Source organism: Psammomys obesus, unplaced genomic scaffold, assembly GCF_907164565.1.
Source record: "Psammomys obesus unplaced genomic scaffold, mPsaObe1.curated_primary_1811, whole genome shotgun sequence".
Classification (NCBI taxonomy): domain Eukaryota; kingdom Metazoa; phylum Chordata; class Mammalia; order Rodentia; family Muridae; genus Psammomys; species Psammomys obesus.
In genome coordinates, this window is record NW_026585895.1 from 15922966 (window position 1) to 15939383 (window position 16418).

The following is a 16418-nucleotide window of genomic DNA, read 5'->3' on the forward strand; positions in this document are numbered from 1 at the left end:
ATTCTCAGCAAACAGATAATCACCTTTTATTTATCATCTTGTTTTACAGAAATCCATGGAGACCAAAGTTTATTAACAACAATACTAATATTAGAACCAGAGAGGATTAATTGATCAAAAACTGGGCCCATACCTCATGTCTGCATGGAACTGTGTTAGACAGCATGGGGATTTATGCAGAGAGAGGAAAAAGCCTGCTTTCCAGGGAACATTTCATCTTTGGGGAAGCATGCAGAGAAGGGCCTGGCTAAGGGCTCGATTTTTCAATTTTTTTAAAAAAAAATTTAAGGAGGTTTCCTAGCTCATAAATCTTATCTAAAATTTCCAGTTGCTATCCATTATTGATTTTTGTTTTGTTTTTGAGACAAGTTTTCTCTGTGTGTAGCCCTGGATGTTCTGGAAATCTCTCTATAGACTGGCTAGCCACAAACTCACAGAGATCTGCCTGCTTCTGCCTTCCAAGTGCTGGGATTAAAGGTGTGCACCCCACTGCTTCGATTTTCTTTTGAGAAGTGGTTTGAAATTTCTTTTTGTTAGACTCTGAACTAAGTACTTGTTATATGACTGTTTTCATTTTTGCTTCACTCTCTTAATTTTCCATGTGAAAAATGAAGCTGACTTTATCTTTTAATTGAGCTACCTTTGCTTTCCTTTAACAGGGGAAGACATTCACCAAGGCTTTCATTCAAACAGTTTCTTTTAAAAGCCACATACATGGGTTAAAAGACATGAAAAGATTTCCTGCCCTGCCTCCAGTTAGAGCAGGCAAAATGCTGGAAACAGTGAAGTGATTCTTAGGCTCAGCCAGTTGAGTTAAATTTGGTAGCTTAGGGTTAGGCCTAGGCAACTCTGAATTTTAAGAAGCTTCCCCCATAGGAGGACCTCCCCTATCAGTGGACTCGGGAAGGGGAATGGGAGGAGAAGAGGGAGGGATCCCCATGATTGACTAGGAAAACTGCAGAGGCCACTCTGAATCCAGGTATACAGAATGGCGTCCAAGAGGGTGGTGGATCTAAGTTCCTGAAGCTTCTGCTTTGACAACTGCCTGTCTGAAACAAACAAACAAACAAACAAACAAACAAATAAAGAATGAAAGAATGAAGGAAGAAAACATTTCAGAAATAAGCAGACAAACTGACTTTGACTTGAGCTAAGAAGATCCTAGAAGAAGGCTGTTGAAGCGTTTTGTTATTCCGTGTCTAGGATAGGGTAATCATGAAAGCCTCAGCTTGCCAACTCTGGGGTCTTATTCTCATTGGGGAAATTAATGTGGATTTATAGCTAATTAATTTTTACCAGGTTTAAATATAAGATTAAATTTATTTCTGTTGCTTGATGGTTTTTAAAAACTGCCACTAGCTTTTAAAACCATTCTGATGAAAGGTGTTTCTCTGATGCTGGGGCAGCTCACAGACATGTATGTCTGTAGAATCCCTCTTGGAGAATCTGCTTAGCGCAAGTCAAAGTCAGCTTATTGATGACTTCTGCAATCCTTTCTTCCTTCCTCTTTTCCTCCCTGCCTCCCTGCCTCCCTCCCTCCTTCTCTCTCTCTCTCTCTCTCTCTCTCTCTCTCTCTCTCTTTCTGTTTCTTCTACACAGGCAGACATCAAAGCAGAAGCCTTGGAAACTTAGATACATAACCTTCTTGGATGCCATTCTGCATATCTGGATTCAGAGTGGCCTCTGCAGTTTTCCTAGTCAATTATCTAGATCCTAGCCACTAATCAGGAAGCTTTTTAAAGTTCAGAGTTGCCAAGACCTGTGTAAAGGCACAGAAGGTCGGGTTTCTTCACAAATATATTGTGCAGACCCCTGTCTGTCACAGGCTGCTCAGCCTAGGTACCAGCTGCTGTCATTTATCCAGTGACTGCCCTCCAGAGTACTTGTGACCAAAGATAGACCTGTGATCAGAAATCCACTGTGTTTCCAAACGTGAGCTCTTTGTTTTAGAATAATTTTCAATTTGTGGAATTGCTACAAAGATGGTAGATTCCTCACTCAGTTTCTCTCTGTGTTAGTTTTTCACATAATCTGAGTATATTTATCAGAACTCAAAACTGGATTCTACTACATTATTATCAGCAAGTCAGAATTCCCCTGGATTTGGTTAATTTGTGCACTAATGTCGGTTTTCTGCTCTAGTGGGATGCAGTCAAGCACAGCACATCGCATTTTGCCACAGTGTTATTAAAAGCAGAAAAAGAACAGACAGGGCCCAGCTCTAAGAAAAGTTGGGAGTCAGACAATGCCTTTTTTCTCTCTCTCTCTTTTTTTCCAGTGCTAAAGCATTTACCTCTCTTTTACCAAGTCTGAGGTGCCTGTCAGGGTCAGTTTCCAGAGGGACTTCAACATTCATTTCTTGTTTTCCTTCTTTCTTCCTTCATATCCATTGAAGTAGCCTTCTTGTAGCAAACCGTTTTGAAAGAAAGCAACCCTGCAAACTTTTCTGTTGAAGGGTGACCGCCACTAAATCGCGCCAGCTTTCTTGTAGGGTTTTTGGTTAATGGAGTGTGTGGCCGTGGCCTGATTTCATAGAATTAGCTCTCAGTGGTGGCAGTGGGACCTGCACTTGTTCATTACTGAATATATTTTGTAGGGGTACCTCTTTCTTACACTGAACCCCCTGCATATTTGGAGGAGTCCTGTGTCCAGTGCTACTGGGAATGACTCCGCCGTGTCACACAGACTTACGCCTACATGGGAAGTTGCAGGATGTGTGGCCCTTCTATCCAGTCACGTGACTGGCTCTCCACCTGAGGATGGCCCAGGAGCAAGGGATTGGGGAAGGATGGGGCAGATTGTAGATCAGCCTGAATGACTCTCTGAAGGGGTATTTGATAGAGGGCCTTTTCCTCTGCTGGTAAGTGGCCAGAGATCTGTTGTGTTTCTAAGAGTCATTTTCACTATCATGTTCTTATAAAACTTTTCAAACGTACAGCAACATTAAAACGCTTTATAGGGACATACCTGCTACCATGCTTCAGTAGTTACCAAAGGTGCTTTTCCGCAGGTGTGTTCTGTTCATCCAATTGCCCACCTTCACTTTTCCATTCCTTTCAAAGTAAACCAGAGGCATTAATGCACCTCTTCCTATCACTTCAGTCCAAATGAAGTTATTTTTAAATGAGCACAGGAACAAGAATGTTATTCTCTGAGACTTTAGGACATGCTTGTTGCAAAGACTTCTGCTTATTTTAGTATATCTTATTTTAGAAATAAGATCCTGTTTGCTCATTTTCATCGCTATCTCTCTTTGACTGTGGTGGGTTTTGTTGTTGTTGTTGTTGACTATCTCTCAAGGTTGTGCTCCAGGGTAGAGCTCACAAACGAAGAGCTTGAGGCAGAAACACCTTAGGACCAGAAGAGAAATCTCGAGTTTGACTCTTGCATTTCTTTTAGGGAAATGGTTTTGTTGTTGTTTTTCACTCCGTTTACCTTATCAAATGACAGCAAAAATTTATTCAAAGTACTGCTGTATAAGGCAGGTTTTGCTGACTCTTCATCTCTTTTCATTAAGGTCCCTTTAACATTAGATGAAATGCTACCACAAGATAAGTTGTTAGTTTAAAGCATACGGTTTCTCCTAAACTGCATGGGTACCCCAGAATTCATTAAAGTCATAGATTTTCCTTCTCCATGAGATTCTGAGTGGCAGAACAAATGGGCCCTGAAGTCCGAGGGTGGCCAGCAGCACTTGGGACATGCGTTTCCAGATGTTGCAGCTTACGGTCTTCTAAAACTAGCATCTCTGATGATCAGGATATTGTAATGTCCCAATGATAACATCTCCCTTTGGCTTCCTTGCATGTCATAATATCGGTTTTCTTGACAGATCTCAGTGAACGCTGGTGGCATCCCCGAGCAAATACAGTCCCTCTCTGTGCATGACTCTCAGGTGGGTTCCTCTGCCAGTCATTCCTATTTGAGATACTTTGCAGACAGCTTCATAGAGAAACTCAGCAATTGCAGACAGACAGACAACATCAGGGTAGTGCTACGAAATGAAGGGCTTAAAAACAACAACCAAAGAAACCATCTCTTTAAGTAGATACAAAGAAAGAGAATGTCATAACTATCAGCCGCTTTTATCAGTTCAGCTCTAAATAAGACTTTGGAAAAGAACTAGATGATGTAAGTGCCTTTGAAATCCCTGGCGGATGAGACCGGATAAGCTAGGGTCAGATGGAAGGGGAGGATGACCTCTCCTATTCATGGACTTGGAGAGAGGCATAGGAGAAGATGAGGAAGGGAAGGTGGGATTGGGAGGGGAAGAAGGAGGGGGCTACAGCTGGGATACAAAGTGAATAAACTGTAATGAATATAAAAAATAAAAATTAAAAAAGAAAAAGAAATCCCTGGTACTGGGTGAGATAAACAAAGAGAAGAAAAGGATTCTTAAGTCCTTATGCTCTAGCCATCAACTACTGTTATTAATTGATACTTTCCTCCTGTGCTTCCGATTGGATTTCTATACCCTCTTGATGCTTTTATCATTGAATTTTATGGGCCAATTCATCTCTATCACTTGTCTTATTAAAATAATAGTTCAATGACTGTGCAGTGCGCATCATACTTAGACCAAGAGTGTAACAGGAGGCCTGTGCTGTGATTGTGTTGGGCGGTAAGGCAATCAAGGGAAGGATACGAATACAGGACCCCAGGATAGCCCCAGGTATTTTGTTGTACAGTGATATTCTGATTTTATACCCTCCTGTTTTACCTGCTTTTCTCCTTATGGAGCAGCTGTGAGTTGAGGAGGTGTTTCGACAGAGGGGCTTCATGACTACCGCAAGTCTTCTGAGGTCTGATAGCTAGTTCGTGGCTAGGAGCTGCAGAAAGACACACAGAGGTTAACCGGTTTGTGCAAGGCCATGTAGCCACTCAGAGGCAGAAGCAGGATTCAGTGTTGATCTTTACACTCATCATTCAACTGAGTCAAAAACCCTGAGGCCTCCCCATAGAAGACAAATGAGGAGCAAGTATGGGTCTGAAAGCAAAGGAAGTAAGCAGGAAGAAGAGACGATATTGATTAATATTTTCCAATTTATGGCTCGCTCTCACATCTCTTATTTTCCCCAGCAACCTTTTGAGACAGGTGGCTTACCTGTTTTGTGAATGGAGCAACGGGCTCTGTGAATTACCTGTCTGTGGTTGCACGGCAGGTTCCCAGCAGAGCCAAGCTGTATCTGACATCTTTTATTTTCCCACTTGAACAAGGAGTTCTGATCCAGCCCAGGTATTCACAGGAATAGTCTGTGTTGTAGAGGCCTCCATGATGGATGATCTGTATCAGGATGATAGGGGAGAAGTGGAGGCAGGGTGACTGCCCGTTAAATCTGTGTTCACCTGCGATGCTTATGTTTAATGTATGTAAGTCATCCCACTGTACCCCCGCCCTACCAGATCTACTCTAGGGATACATCCTAACACCTTCTACATGGTAGGCAAGTGTTCTCCCACTGTGCTACATCCCTAGCTCTTGTTTTTTGACACAGGTTCTTGGTATGTAGCCTAAGCTGTACTTAAATTTGCAATTCTCCTGCTTCCATGGCCAGAATGCTGGAATTACAAGTGTCACAACCGACCCTGGCCAGGTTCCTTATCTTTGTATGTCTCTAAAGTCTGGTGGATGTTGGCCCTTCGCTCTGGACCAGCAGAGTGCCACATTAAATGGATGGCCTTAATTTGGGCTAGTTGCAACAGTGCCGTTCACGCACAGAATCCAACCTGTGACTGAGGCTGTCTGTATGAAGCATTCACATCCACAGTCAGGATGTTTTTTAAGCATCTTTCTGATCCTCTAAAAAAGGCGTTTGAAACCAAAAAAGACCTGCCAGGATAAGCACTAATTTTCAAGTTTCCAGAAAGTGCTATAGGAATCAAGAGATATTGTGATTTTATTCATTTTCTTCCCAGTAGAGCTTACAATGTTATCTGTTGTTTTGTTTTCAAAGGGCCAACCCAATGCTAATGAAGATTACAGAGAAGGTCCTTGCGCAGTCAATCTTGTTTTAAGATTAAGGTAAATAGCATTATTGCTTATTTTGCATTTTTTTCTACAGTGTTCTGACCTCCTCCTTTAACTTCTCATAATATTAGGATAATATGAAATTGTTAACTTACTTGATTTTTCCAAAAAACAATGTATGCCATATTCGTGGAACTAATTATACTCCTTTCAATGCTTGCAAAATGATTAATAAGAGAAACACCATCTGAGAGCAGCTATAGGCTCTATGTACACTTCATTACATTTTTTTCTCCCCTTGCCGTTTCTTTATAGTTTTTTTTTTTCTTTTTAACAATGTAAGATCACAGTAAGAGATTTTTAATGAGTTTCTTTCACACTCCAGCAGTCAGTTTCTGACAGAAATAAACCATGCTTACACTACAAGTTGCCTGTTCAGAACATTTTTCAGTGGCAGGTTTGATCAGCCACTGGAGAGAAATGACAGATATATTTTGAAAGCACTTTCATTCTTCTAGGAAATGGATACAAATATGGCACCTGATAGTCCATAGCCCAGTGAATGAAAGCTGTTTCTATTTTAAGACTTTTTTTAAACTTAAAGGTCTATCTTTTTGGATGGTCTTTGTTAAGGATGTAGTATCTAAAAGAAAGGAAAATTGTTAAACTTAATTGCAGACAGCCAGGTCAGTCAGAATGCTTTCTGTGACAGCATTATTCTGAAGGTGTAAAGGGGAAACATGGATTCTCCTGACAGTTAAACATATAAAGCATGTGTGTTTAATGATTAATGGAGGTATTCACAGTTGTGGCTAGAAAAAGTGGGTGTACAGTCAAGGGCAAGGTTGGCTTCCATCTCATGGAGTTAGCATGAGCCGAAGAGTGAATCTATTCCAACGTAATAGCTTTGAGGAATATGTACAATTAGTGACTTCAGCAACTGCCAAAAAATGAAGTAGATAATTTTGTGCTTTTGCCTTTGGAGCCCAGAGTTGAGATTTATATATTCAAATTCCATCCATTGTATACCCAGTTCTCTGAAGGAAGAACCTATATCAAATGAAAAGAAAGGAAGGGAATATTGGTATATTTTATTGAAGGTATTGTACTGGATACTTACATGTCAGCTTGACATTAGCTAATGTCAATGGACAGGAGGGAGCCTCAGTTAAGAAAACGCCAGGCTGTGGGCAAGCCTGTAGGGCATTTTCTTAATTAGTGATTGGGGAGGGACCAGCCCATTATGGATGGTGCCATCCTTGGGCTGATGGTCCTGTATTCTATAAGAAAACAGGCTGAGCAAGCCATGGGTAGAGGGCCAGTAAGTAGCACTCCTCCATGGTCAGCTCTTGCCTCCAGATTCCTGCCTTCCTTGAGTTCCTATCCTAATGTCCTTCGATGATGAACAGTGATTTGGAAGCATAAGATAAGTAAACTTGTTTCTCTGCAAGTTGCTCTGGCCGTGTTGTTTCATCATAGAAATAGACACTCTAAAACAGGTATATTAATTTTATATTCCTGTGTAAAACATTACCTCAAACAGTGTAGTGAAACAGCACCCACTTACTTTTTCATTATGTCTGTCAGTCAGAAGTACAGGGCCAGCTTTCCTGGGTTCTCCATCATCTTATAAGACTGAACCTCAGGCATTCAGCTGACTGGGGTTCAAGGTCACTTTACACCTGTAGATCGAAGCTTTTAGGAATATCTCACCCTATTTATTAGTTTTCTTCATTCCAAAGGGAGATGGTTATGAAGTAAGCCATTTATACATAGGAAATAGAACTGTTAGGACCATTCTACAGTTCTGCAATCCATAGAAGATCTCTCTAAAAAAAGTCTTTTAGAATGTAGACATCCTAGTGGAAGTGTAGAATCAAGCCTTGAGGCAGAGTAAGGATCTGTTTAGGAAGCACTGATGAGCAGTAACAAAAGTGCCAGGAACCCAGAGTGGGTAAAATGGTGGGCAGGGTGTGGGTTTAGAGCACGGTGGGAGCCCAGTCATGTACCTGTGTAGCTTCTGGAAAAGACTTTTGCCTTCACTGTAAGAGTCAGAAAGCCTGTGAGCAGAAGAGTGATGAAATCTGAGTGAAACTTTAAAATTAACATTGCAGCCACCTGATGGCTTTATAGTAAAATACTGGACCTGTCTATTTGTACTTGTGTGTACTTCTTCTGTCTGTATGGGTTTTGTGGTGATTTGAATGAAAATGGCCTTCATAGTCTCATGGGGAATGGCACTGTTAGAAAGTGTGGTCTCCTTGGAGTAGGTGTGGCCTTGTTGGAGGAAATGGGTCACTGGGGGTGGGCTCTGAGGTTTCAGAAGTTCAAGTTAGGCCTAGTATGGCTCTCTCTTCCTGCTGCCTGCCAATATGGACGTAGAACTCTTTGCTGCCTCTTCCGCACAATATCTGCCTATGTGCTGCCATGCTTTCCTTCATTATGATAATGCACTAAACCACGGAAAGGTAAGCCAGCCACAATTAAGTGGTTTTTTTTTTGTAAGAGTTGCCATGGTCATGATGTCTCTTCACAACAATAGAAACTCTAAGACATGTATGTATTTGCTTAATCTGTGCAAGTTTTCTTCTGTGATCTTATTGAAGAATGATGGTGATGATTAATGGAAGGCAGAAAGATAATTTTTTTGAGAAAATACTTAAAGATTACTCTAGGACTTGACTGAAAATATTATTAATGGAGTCATAATAATTATTTCCGGAGATGGACAAGAGAGTTGAAGTTTCAGGTTGGGTTAGAATCACAAATTTGTTTGAGGGGCACATTGGGCCTGTGAAATCTGTTAGATGTCAATGTATATATGCCAAGTAGGTGTTGAGATGCTATTAATCCCAAAGATGGAAGGAGAAGACCTCCAACCCAAATCATTGTGGCCAAATTAATTAAAGCAAGCAATTAATTAAATCAAGCTTTTTTATTAGTGTACATAGGCTGCCTCCCTCAAAGACTAGGTTCAAGAGTTCAGCCTTGGACATGAGAAAGACAGAGTTTACGTAGCTCAGGGATAAGGAGTATCTAAATGGAGTATTTGGCAGGCAAAATAGGCTAGGATTCAGGAGCAGAACATAAATATAGCAAGTTAGTTATAACAACCTCCTAAAACAAAGAAATGTTTGCAAGGTCCTCATAACAAGTAATCATAACAACCTTTGGAAACAAAGATAGGATTGGAAGATGATCATTACAACATTTTGAAACAAAGGCATGATTTCTGTTTCCTGGAAAAGGCAGTATAGAACAATTTGTAGTTTAGATTAAAGGATGGGTATAGCCCAGTCTTTGAGAAACAGAGGCTTAATTATAAACAGGAATGAGTCTAGTTTGTTTTTACTATAAGCTGGCTTTTAAGCCTAAGATGGAGATAGGCTATATGCTTTCAGAGGCCTGGGCTCACAAATTTGAAACTTTCTGTGCCTTGACATTTAAAGCTGTTTAGTGTGGCTAGCATCTAGGGGGACAACAGAAGGCAGAGAAAAGCAGAGAGATGAAACACTTGATGCCAAGGTAAGAATCCAAAGATTGGGAGGGAGAGAGGTGTGTTTTGGTTAGGGTTTTTAATTGCTGTGATAAAACACTACAACCAAAAACAACTTCCAGAGGAAAGGGTTTATTTCGCTTGCTTTTCCAAGGGTCATAGTCCCCTGAGAGAAGCAGAGGCAGGAACTAAAGCAAAAACTATGGAGAAGTACTTCTTACTGATTTGCTCCTCATGGCTTACTCAGCCTGGTTTCCCTAATGAAAAAGGCCACTTGCAAATGGAATGCAACACCCACAGTGGGGTGGGCCCTTTCTTATCGGTCATTAATCAAGAAAGTACCTCCACAGACTTGCCTATGGCAATTTGAGAGAGATACTATCTATCTGTCTGTCTGTGTCTGTCTGTCTGTCTATCTATCTATCTATCTATCTATCTATCTATCTATCTATCTATCTATCTATCTATCTATCCATCTATCCATCCATCCTCCTGTAAACCTCCCTTCCTCCTGCTATTGTTTGATACGGTATCTAACTATGCATTTCTAACTCTTCTGGAACTCACAGTGTAGACCATACTGGCCTGGAACTAAAAGAGCTCTGGTGCCCAAGTGCTAGAATGAACAGCCTGTGCTCCCATGCCCAGTTTTGGAGGCTTTTTTAAAATTGAGGTTCTTCTTCTCCCAATAACTAGCTTGATTGTCAAGTTGACAAGAACAAAACCAACCAAGCAAACAAAAAAGTCCAAAAAAGCCAAACAAACAAAACAACAACCCTGTCAGGACAAGATGGCACTCTGTCTCACTTTCCCACTTCTGCTGAGATTTTGTCTGGCTTGATCTTGTGCTTATTCTCACAATTGCTGTGTGTTCGTTTGTGTAGTTGTTATGTTGTGTCCAGGAAACCGTCACTGTAAGAGTCAGTGAATGACTACACTCGCTGTACCCTCTCTTCTGAGACAATTCTTGAGCCCTGGGGCAGGGGAGTGATATGGATGTACCGTTTGGAGCTGAGCACTGGGCAGTATCTTATTTTCTGTACATGGGCCACATCTGCTGCACAAAGAACCTCTTCTGATGAGGGGTGAGACTCGGAGGGCTTAAAAAAGACTTGAAGTTGAGTGGGTAGGGAGGTAGTGGTAGATCAGAGAGGAGTTGTGAAAATGATCAAAATATACTGTATGACATTCTCAAAGAATTAATAAAAATATAATTTTGAAACAAAGGCAAAGGTAGAAAGGAGAGGAGAGAGAGTTGGTCCTCTAATAAGAATGGAAAATATCTTTCTAAAATGAAGGGCTGAATATTCATCATTTACTGTTGGAATACGAAGTACAGTGAGAACAAGTTTGGTTGAGTGTAATACAGTCTTGATGTTGGCCAGAACTACTTTAGGAGAGTGATGTGTCAAATACATGGTCTGAATTTAAGACACAGTGACAAGGGGGATTGTGAGACAACACGAATAGACAAACTGTGTTTGTCCAGGAAGTTCTTTGTAGAAATTCTTTTATGCCATAAACTAAGGAGATGAGGATAGAGTGATAGAAGTACTGGGAGAGGATTTGGGGTTTTGGGTTTTGTTTTTTTTTTTTTTTTTTTTTTTTTTTTTTTTTTTTTTTTTTTTTTTTGTCTGTTTTTATGTTAATGCTTTGACATAAAGAAGGGAAATTTGGTTGAGAGAAGGTACATTGCTATGTCAATGGATGAGTGGGCTGGCCATAGATTGGAACCTTGAGAAACATGTGCTGGGTGGTGTAGCCATTACAGGCACTAGTGGGTAAGTGTGTGGGTTAGAGATATCTAGAGATTGGTATATTTGGTGAAGGTAAGGGCAGTGGTTGAAATCTTCTGTTTCTTTGATTTTCTTTGTAAAATGTTGAATATCATCATTTAGAAAAGTAGGGAGAAAAGAAAATAGTTGTGTGATAGGACAGGAGAGTAAAATCAACAGGTGGTTCCAGACATCAGTTGAGAATAATGTCTATGAAGATCACATATTCTTGAAATGGACTTTATGCCCCTATCCCACAGGAGGGAGGATGGGGAAAAAAAAGAATATTAAAAAGAGAATATTAAAAGTGAAGAGCTTAAAATTTAAAAGTTAACATATAAAAGAATTTGTAAAAGCTAATTGTGGTGGCTTATGCTTGTAGTCCTAGTAATTGGGTGATTGAAGAAGGATTGCCACAAATTTGAGGCTAGCCTGGGGTATAAGGAAAGGGTTTATCTCAAAAAACCAATACCAACAATTTCGCAATGATGCTGTGGGCCACAGTTTTGGGGAGACCATTTAAAAAGCCAACATGGGCTATACAGAGTTGCTATTGAGTGCTCTTATGTGGAAGATGGTTGCTGTGGTCCCTTCTCACATAAGCTTCCCCGAGAGACCTGGCCTCCTCTTAGAATGTCTGAACTTACAAGTTCTTCGAGAGTCAAAACCTGCCACTCAGTGTTGTTCCCTGCCGTGCACTTTCTTCACATCTACTCTACAATTGAAATCTTCTCTGGAACCCTTTGGTTACCTTTGGGTCCAGATAACCATATCCTGAACCAGCGTGGGTGATAGTAAGGTAGGTGGCTGTTCTTAGTTGTTATCAGATGAAAAGAAAATCATGCTAGCTTCATTCAGTCTCGCAGTCACACAGTCTTCCGGTGTCTGTCTGTCTACACATATGCCTACATATATACACGTACATGTTCATATGTGCATTCCCTCTGAATCACTGGCCTGCATGTGCTTGTTCCCCTTGACTCCTGAGTCTATGTGGCATAACACGTGCTGTGCTCCACAGACTGATGGCTAGGAGATTCCAGTTCAAGCCAGCCTTTCCTCAACCCTTAGCCAATGTCATGTGGGTGGCTGCTTGCACTCTGCTTGATAAGATCACTCTGATGTTTTTGGTGCAAGATTTTAGACTTGCAAGGAACGTGCTGTGCCTCTCTTCCTCACTGTACACCTGTGTACCCAACAGCCTCCTCTCTGTCCTCTGAAAAGATCCACACTGAATACCTGTGTGCCTGTCAGCCTCCCCCAGCTTCTCCTGAAAAGGTCATCTTCATTTTGAGAAAAGAAAATTGGGGAGTCTTTTACTTTCAAAATGATGGGGTCTGCAAGAAAAGACAAATGCCTGTGGGTCTGGGTAGTATATGTCTCCTTTATTCATTCACTTCTGTTCACAGACAAAAGACAAAGGAGACAAAAGTCTAATTTTTCCTCGAAAAAAGATTAATTAGCTTTTAAGACTGAGAAAATAGATTTAAACATTTGGTGTCTGTGTCAAATGCTGGACATGGGTAAAGTCTGGATATTTTTTTCTTTATGGAATTTACTGTTATTTTCTTCTCCATACTGTATATAGTTAGGTTGTATGTAATATCAAATATGTATCAAAGAAGAGTAAGGCATTAGGTCAGAAATGTTCTTGGATGCATTTCAAGAGGATGACTCCCAACTATATATAACCTTGTGTTTCATGGACCATCAAGATATGTTTATAACATTTTTGGAGTGAGTCAAATAATAAACAAATATTTTACCATTCATGTGCTTTTTAATGAAATAAAAATATGGGATTGAGGAGGTGGCTCTGTGGTTAAGAAAATTTGCTGGTCTTGCAAAGGACCCATGTTTGGTTCCCAGAATATACATTGGTCAGCTCACAACCACCTGGAACTCCAGCTTGGGGGATCTCATGCCTGTACTTATCTCCACAGGCACATCCTCATGCCCCGCACAAGAAAAATTATATAAATCTTTTTCCAAAGATTTATATCTTCAGGGGCTGAAGAGATGGGTTCAACCCATGGACATGGGTTCAATTCCCAGCACTAACATGCTTGTTCAGAACCCTTTGTAACTCCATTCCTCGGGAATCTGGTACCTTCTTCTGGCTTCCATGGGAATTGTATGCATGCAGTGCATGGACATCCATGCAGACAAACATTCATGCACATAAGACAAAAATAAAAGAGACAATTAAAAGAGAGTCGCGTGTTTAACATAAAACATGCAGGCTTTAGCATCAACTCCTTCATTTGGAAAAAAATGATGTTTATCAGTTGTGTTAATATGCCAATTCCTTTGTGTGAATGCTGTTGATACTTTGGCAGCTCAGCTGTATGGATTGCAGAAGTCAACCACAGCAATTGATGTGTGTAGGTGCTCTGGAACAGGGTGTCCCATTAATTTTCTCATAATGAATTCAGCTTGTTCTAATGAGGCAGTGTCATCAGATGCAGGCGCACTGCTCATGGCCTCAGGTGAATACATTAGCTCTCGTTTGTAGGGGAAAGCTGTTTATGGAGTGGAATACGAACTTAACAGAAATTCTAAGGTGTTAGATATCATTCCATCATTTATTGACTAACTGTTTTAATCGTCCCCTGTCCCCTAACAGGCGCACTTGGGGAATACACTTAAGAGAATTTTTATTTCATAAAGAATGCTAACCTGTTAGGAAGTGTTGGTCACTGTGTTAGCATGAGTACACCAGAACTCTGTTCTGATCCTGTCGCTGTTCAGGAGTAATTAGTTAGTTTTCCAGCCGGTGAAATAGGGTTAATTGTACAATTCTCCAGTCAAGTGGTGGAAGCCTTGATTAATTCCCTCCACCCCCGGAGGTTAAATACTATGGGCATTGAGCTCTGTTATGTAGTGCTCTTTACTGCCTGTTCTCCTCTTCCCTCGTCAACAAACTACTTATCTGCTGCTTTCTTTATGCAGGACTTTGTTGAAGAGACAAAAACGAATATGACAAGGCCTCTCCCTTCTGAGAGGCCTGCTGATAGGCAGAGAAATCAGATTCTGCACAAATGACTCTAATGCAACGTAGAAAGTGATAAATGCAATAGAAGACAGATAAAAACGAGAGCCAGGAGTAGTTAGGAGTAGGTGAGAGGCTTTTTGTCTGGATGTTATCTTTGCTTTGCTTGTTCCCATAGTAACCAGTGTTTATGCTTTTCAGTAGCTCCATTTGGAGCAGAGTAAGAGGCAGGAGGCATCTGGGGGCAGTGTCAGGCTGCTGGCCTCCATAAGTGACTTGCAGTCTTACATTATTTCTGACAAGACTACTTTTGCTTTTCAATAAAGTGATAATGTATTATTTTGTAGGTGACAAATTATAAGAAATGCAGTCCTGAAATATATTTGCCATTTGACTTAACTCATTGGATGTTCATGTTCAAATATTTTCTTTTCTTTGATAATTGGAGAAATTGTTGTATATTTGTTTATCATTAGTAGTGTCCTTCCAAATGGCAAAGCACCTACTATGTGCTAGGCACTACGATGAGCATGCTGTATGCTTTGTCTTGTTTAGTCATTGCATACTATTAAAATATCACCACTGGTGCCAGCATTTCACAGGAGAGTATACAGAGTTCATAGCTCTTCTATTCGTTTTTCCTACACTAGAAAGCCTTTAAGCAAAGAAATGGTCATGATCACCACTCTCCTGAACACATCAGTCTTTGTTCTTCCCCACTTGATCCTGCATCCTTGCATTATTTAGTTTTGTCTTGAATACATTTAGAAATAAACACTTTAGGACTGCTAAACCTTCTGTCTTCTCATTAACACTCGCTGTGAACACTCTTTTAACAATGTTTCCTAATAAACTCATCATTAGTGTTGTGACAGAAATACCTGAAATATTTGTCTTGGGGATTTTAAAGGCGATGATTGAAATGCCAGTGAGTGTTTGTGGTATTAAGTAATTTCAAAAGCATGCCCCATCATTTGCCTCACCTCATTTTTTTCTTTTGATCTTCGCTTGCTACCAACAGATGAAAAAGAATGAAATGAGCCTTTAGGTGGATTTCCTGTGGTCCAGAAGCTGCTTTGCTTAGATTTGCAGACATTTGGGTCTCATGCTAATCCAGTGTCTTAGTGATGTGGTACAGAGAGATGTGTAAATATATCTGATGTGGTGTAATGTTTTGTATGTCATGTTTTGTATGTAGAATTTCCACCTGCTAGTAAGCATGACAAATGAAGGACAGTTTATGTTCAGAAAGATTTGGAAAGATAAAGGGAGCAAAATAGAAGATTAAAACTGACTAATTGTAGAATGCCAGTTTAAAAATATATATGTTCTTGAGCCAGAAGACTTTGAGTCTAAATAAATATTAGTGGCAATAAACAATGTATAAAGTTTTAGAAAAAAACCCGTCATTATTTCTTTATTTTTGAACCACATATGGAAAAGTTAGATAGCTTAGAGAGATAGACAGTTAAAGTAAATGACAACAAAAGAAAGTGGTGGCTGGGGGTGTAGCTTAGGGGTGGAACTTTACCCTATCATTCGTATGGCCTTGAATTTACTTCTCAGCACCGTAAAAAGAAGAAAAAGAAAACCACACATACTATTTTCACTTAGTGATAACAAGAAGTACTCTTCTTAATATGTGTTTATACAGGCCTACATTTTTAAAAGCACTCTTACATAAGCATATTTTGTTATAAAACAACATATGTTGAATAGTCTGTTTTGTAATATGTCTTGGATTCATTTTATATTGATGAATGTATATCTGTATACTCCTTTCAGTGGTTTGTTTGGGTTTTAATTGACTATGTCAAGTCTTGTATTACTTAAAAATACATGTTATGAATCTGTACTGCATGTGCCTGCCATCCATAAGGCCCTGGGCTCAATTCAAGACAGAGCACAGGGGCTTCTTGAAGTGCTGGCTGTGCCTCTCGGTTCATGTGAGGATGCCAACAGCATCCCTGTAGCAGCAGACATCATTCCATGGATGAGTCCTACCTCAGGGTCTAACTAAATGAAGAGTCTAACTGCAGAAATGGATGCTCCCTCCTCATGCTGTGCTCACCAGAAGCTGAACATAGAGGACTAGGGTTCATCTGGAAGTTATGCTCTGGGGGGTGATTTTCTTGGCTGTTTGCTTGGAGCACCCTGGGGTGTGGCAGCTAGCACACAGGACTTGAT

The 16418-nt window shown here is 40.4% G+C and overlaps 1 protein-coding gene across 1 annotated transcript in view; it reads left to right on the forward strand.

Annotated features, from left to right (window-relative positions):
• Window positions 1-16418, forward strand: part of Stk39 (serine/threonine kinase 39) — a 203374-nt gene that overhangs the window by 85208 nt on the left and 101748 nt on the right. Inside the window, exons 12-13 of the mRNA XM_055600610.1 lie at window positions 3833-3895; window positions 5955-6022. Of these exons, the coding sequence (XP_055456585.1) occupies window positions 3833-3895; window positions 5955-6022 (131 nt within the window). The remainder of the gene's footprint in view (window positions 1-3832; window positions 3896-5954; window positions 6023-16418) is intronic.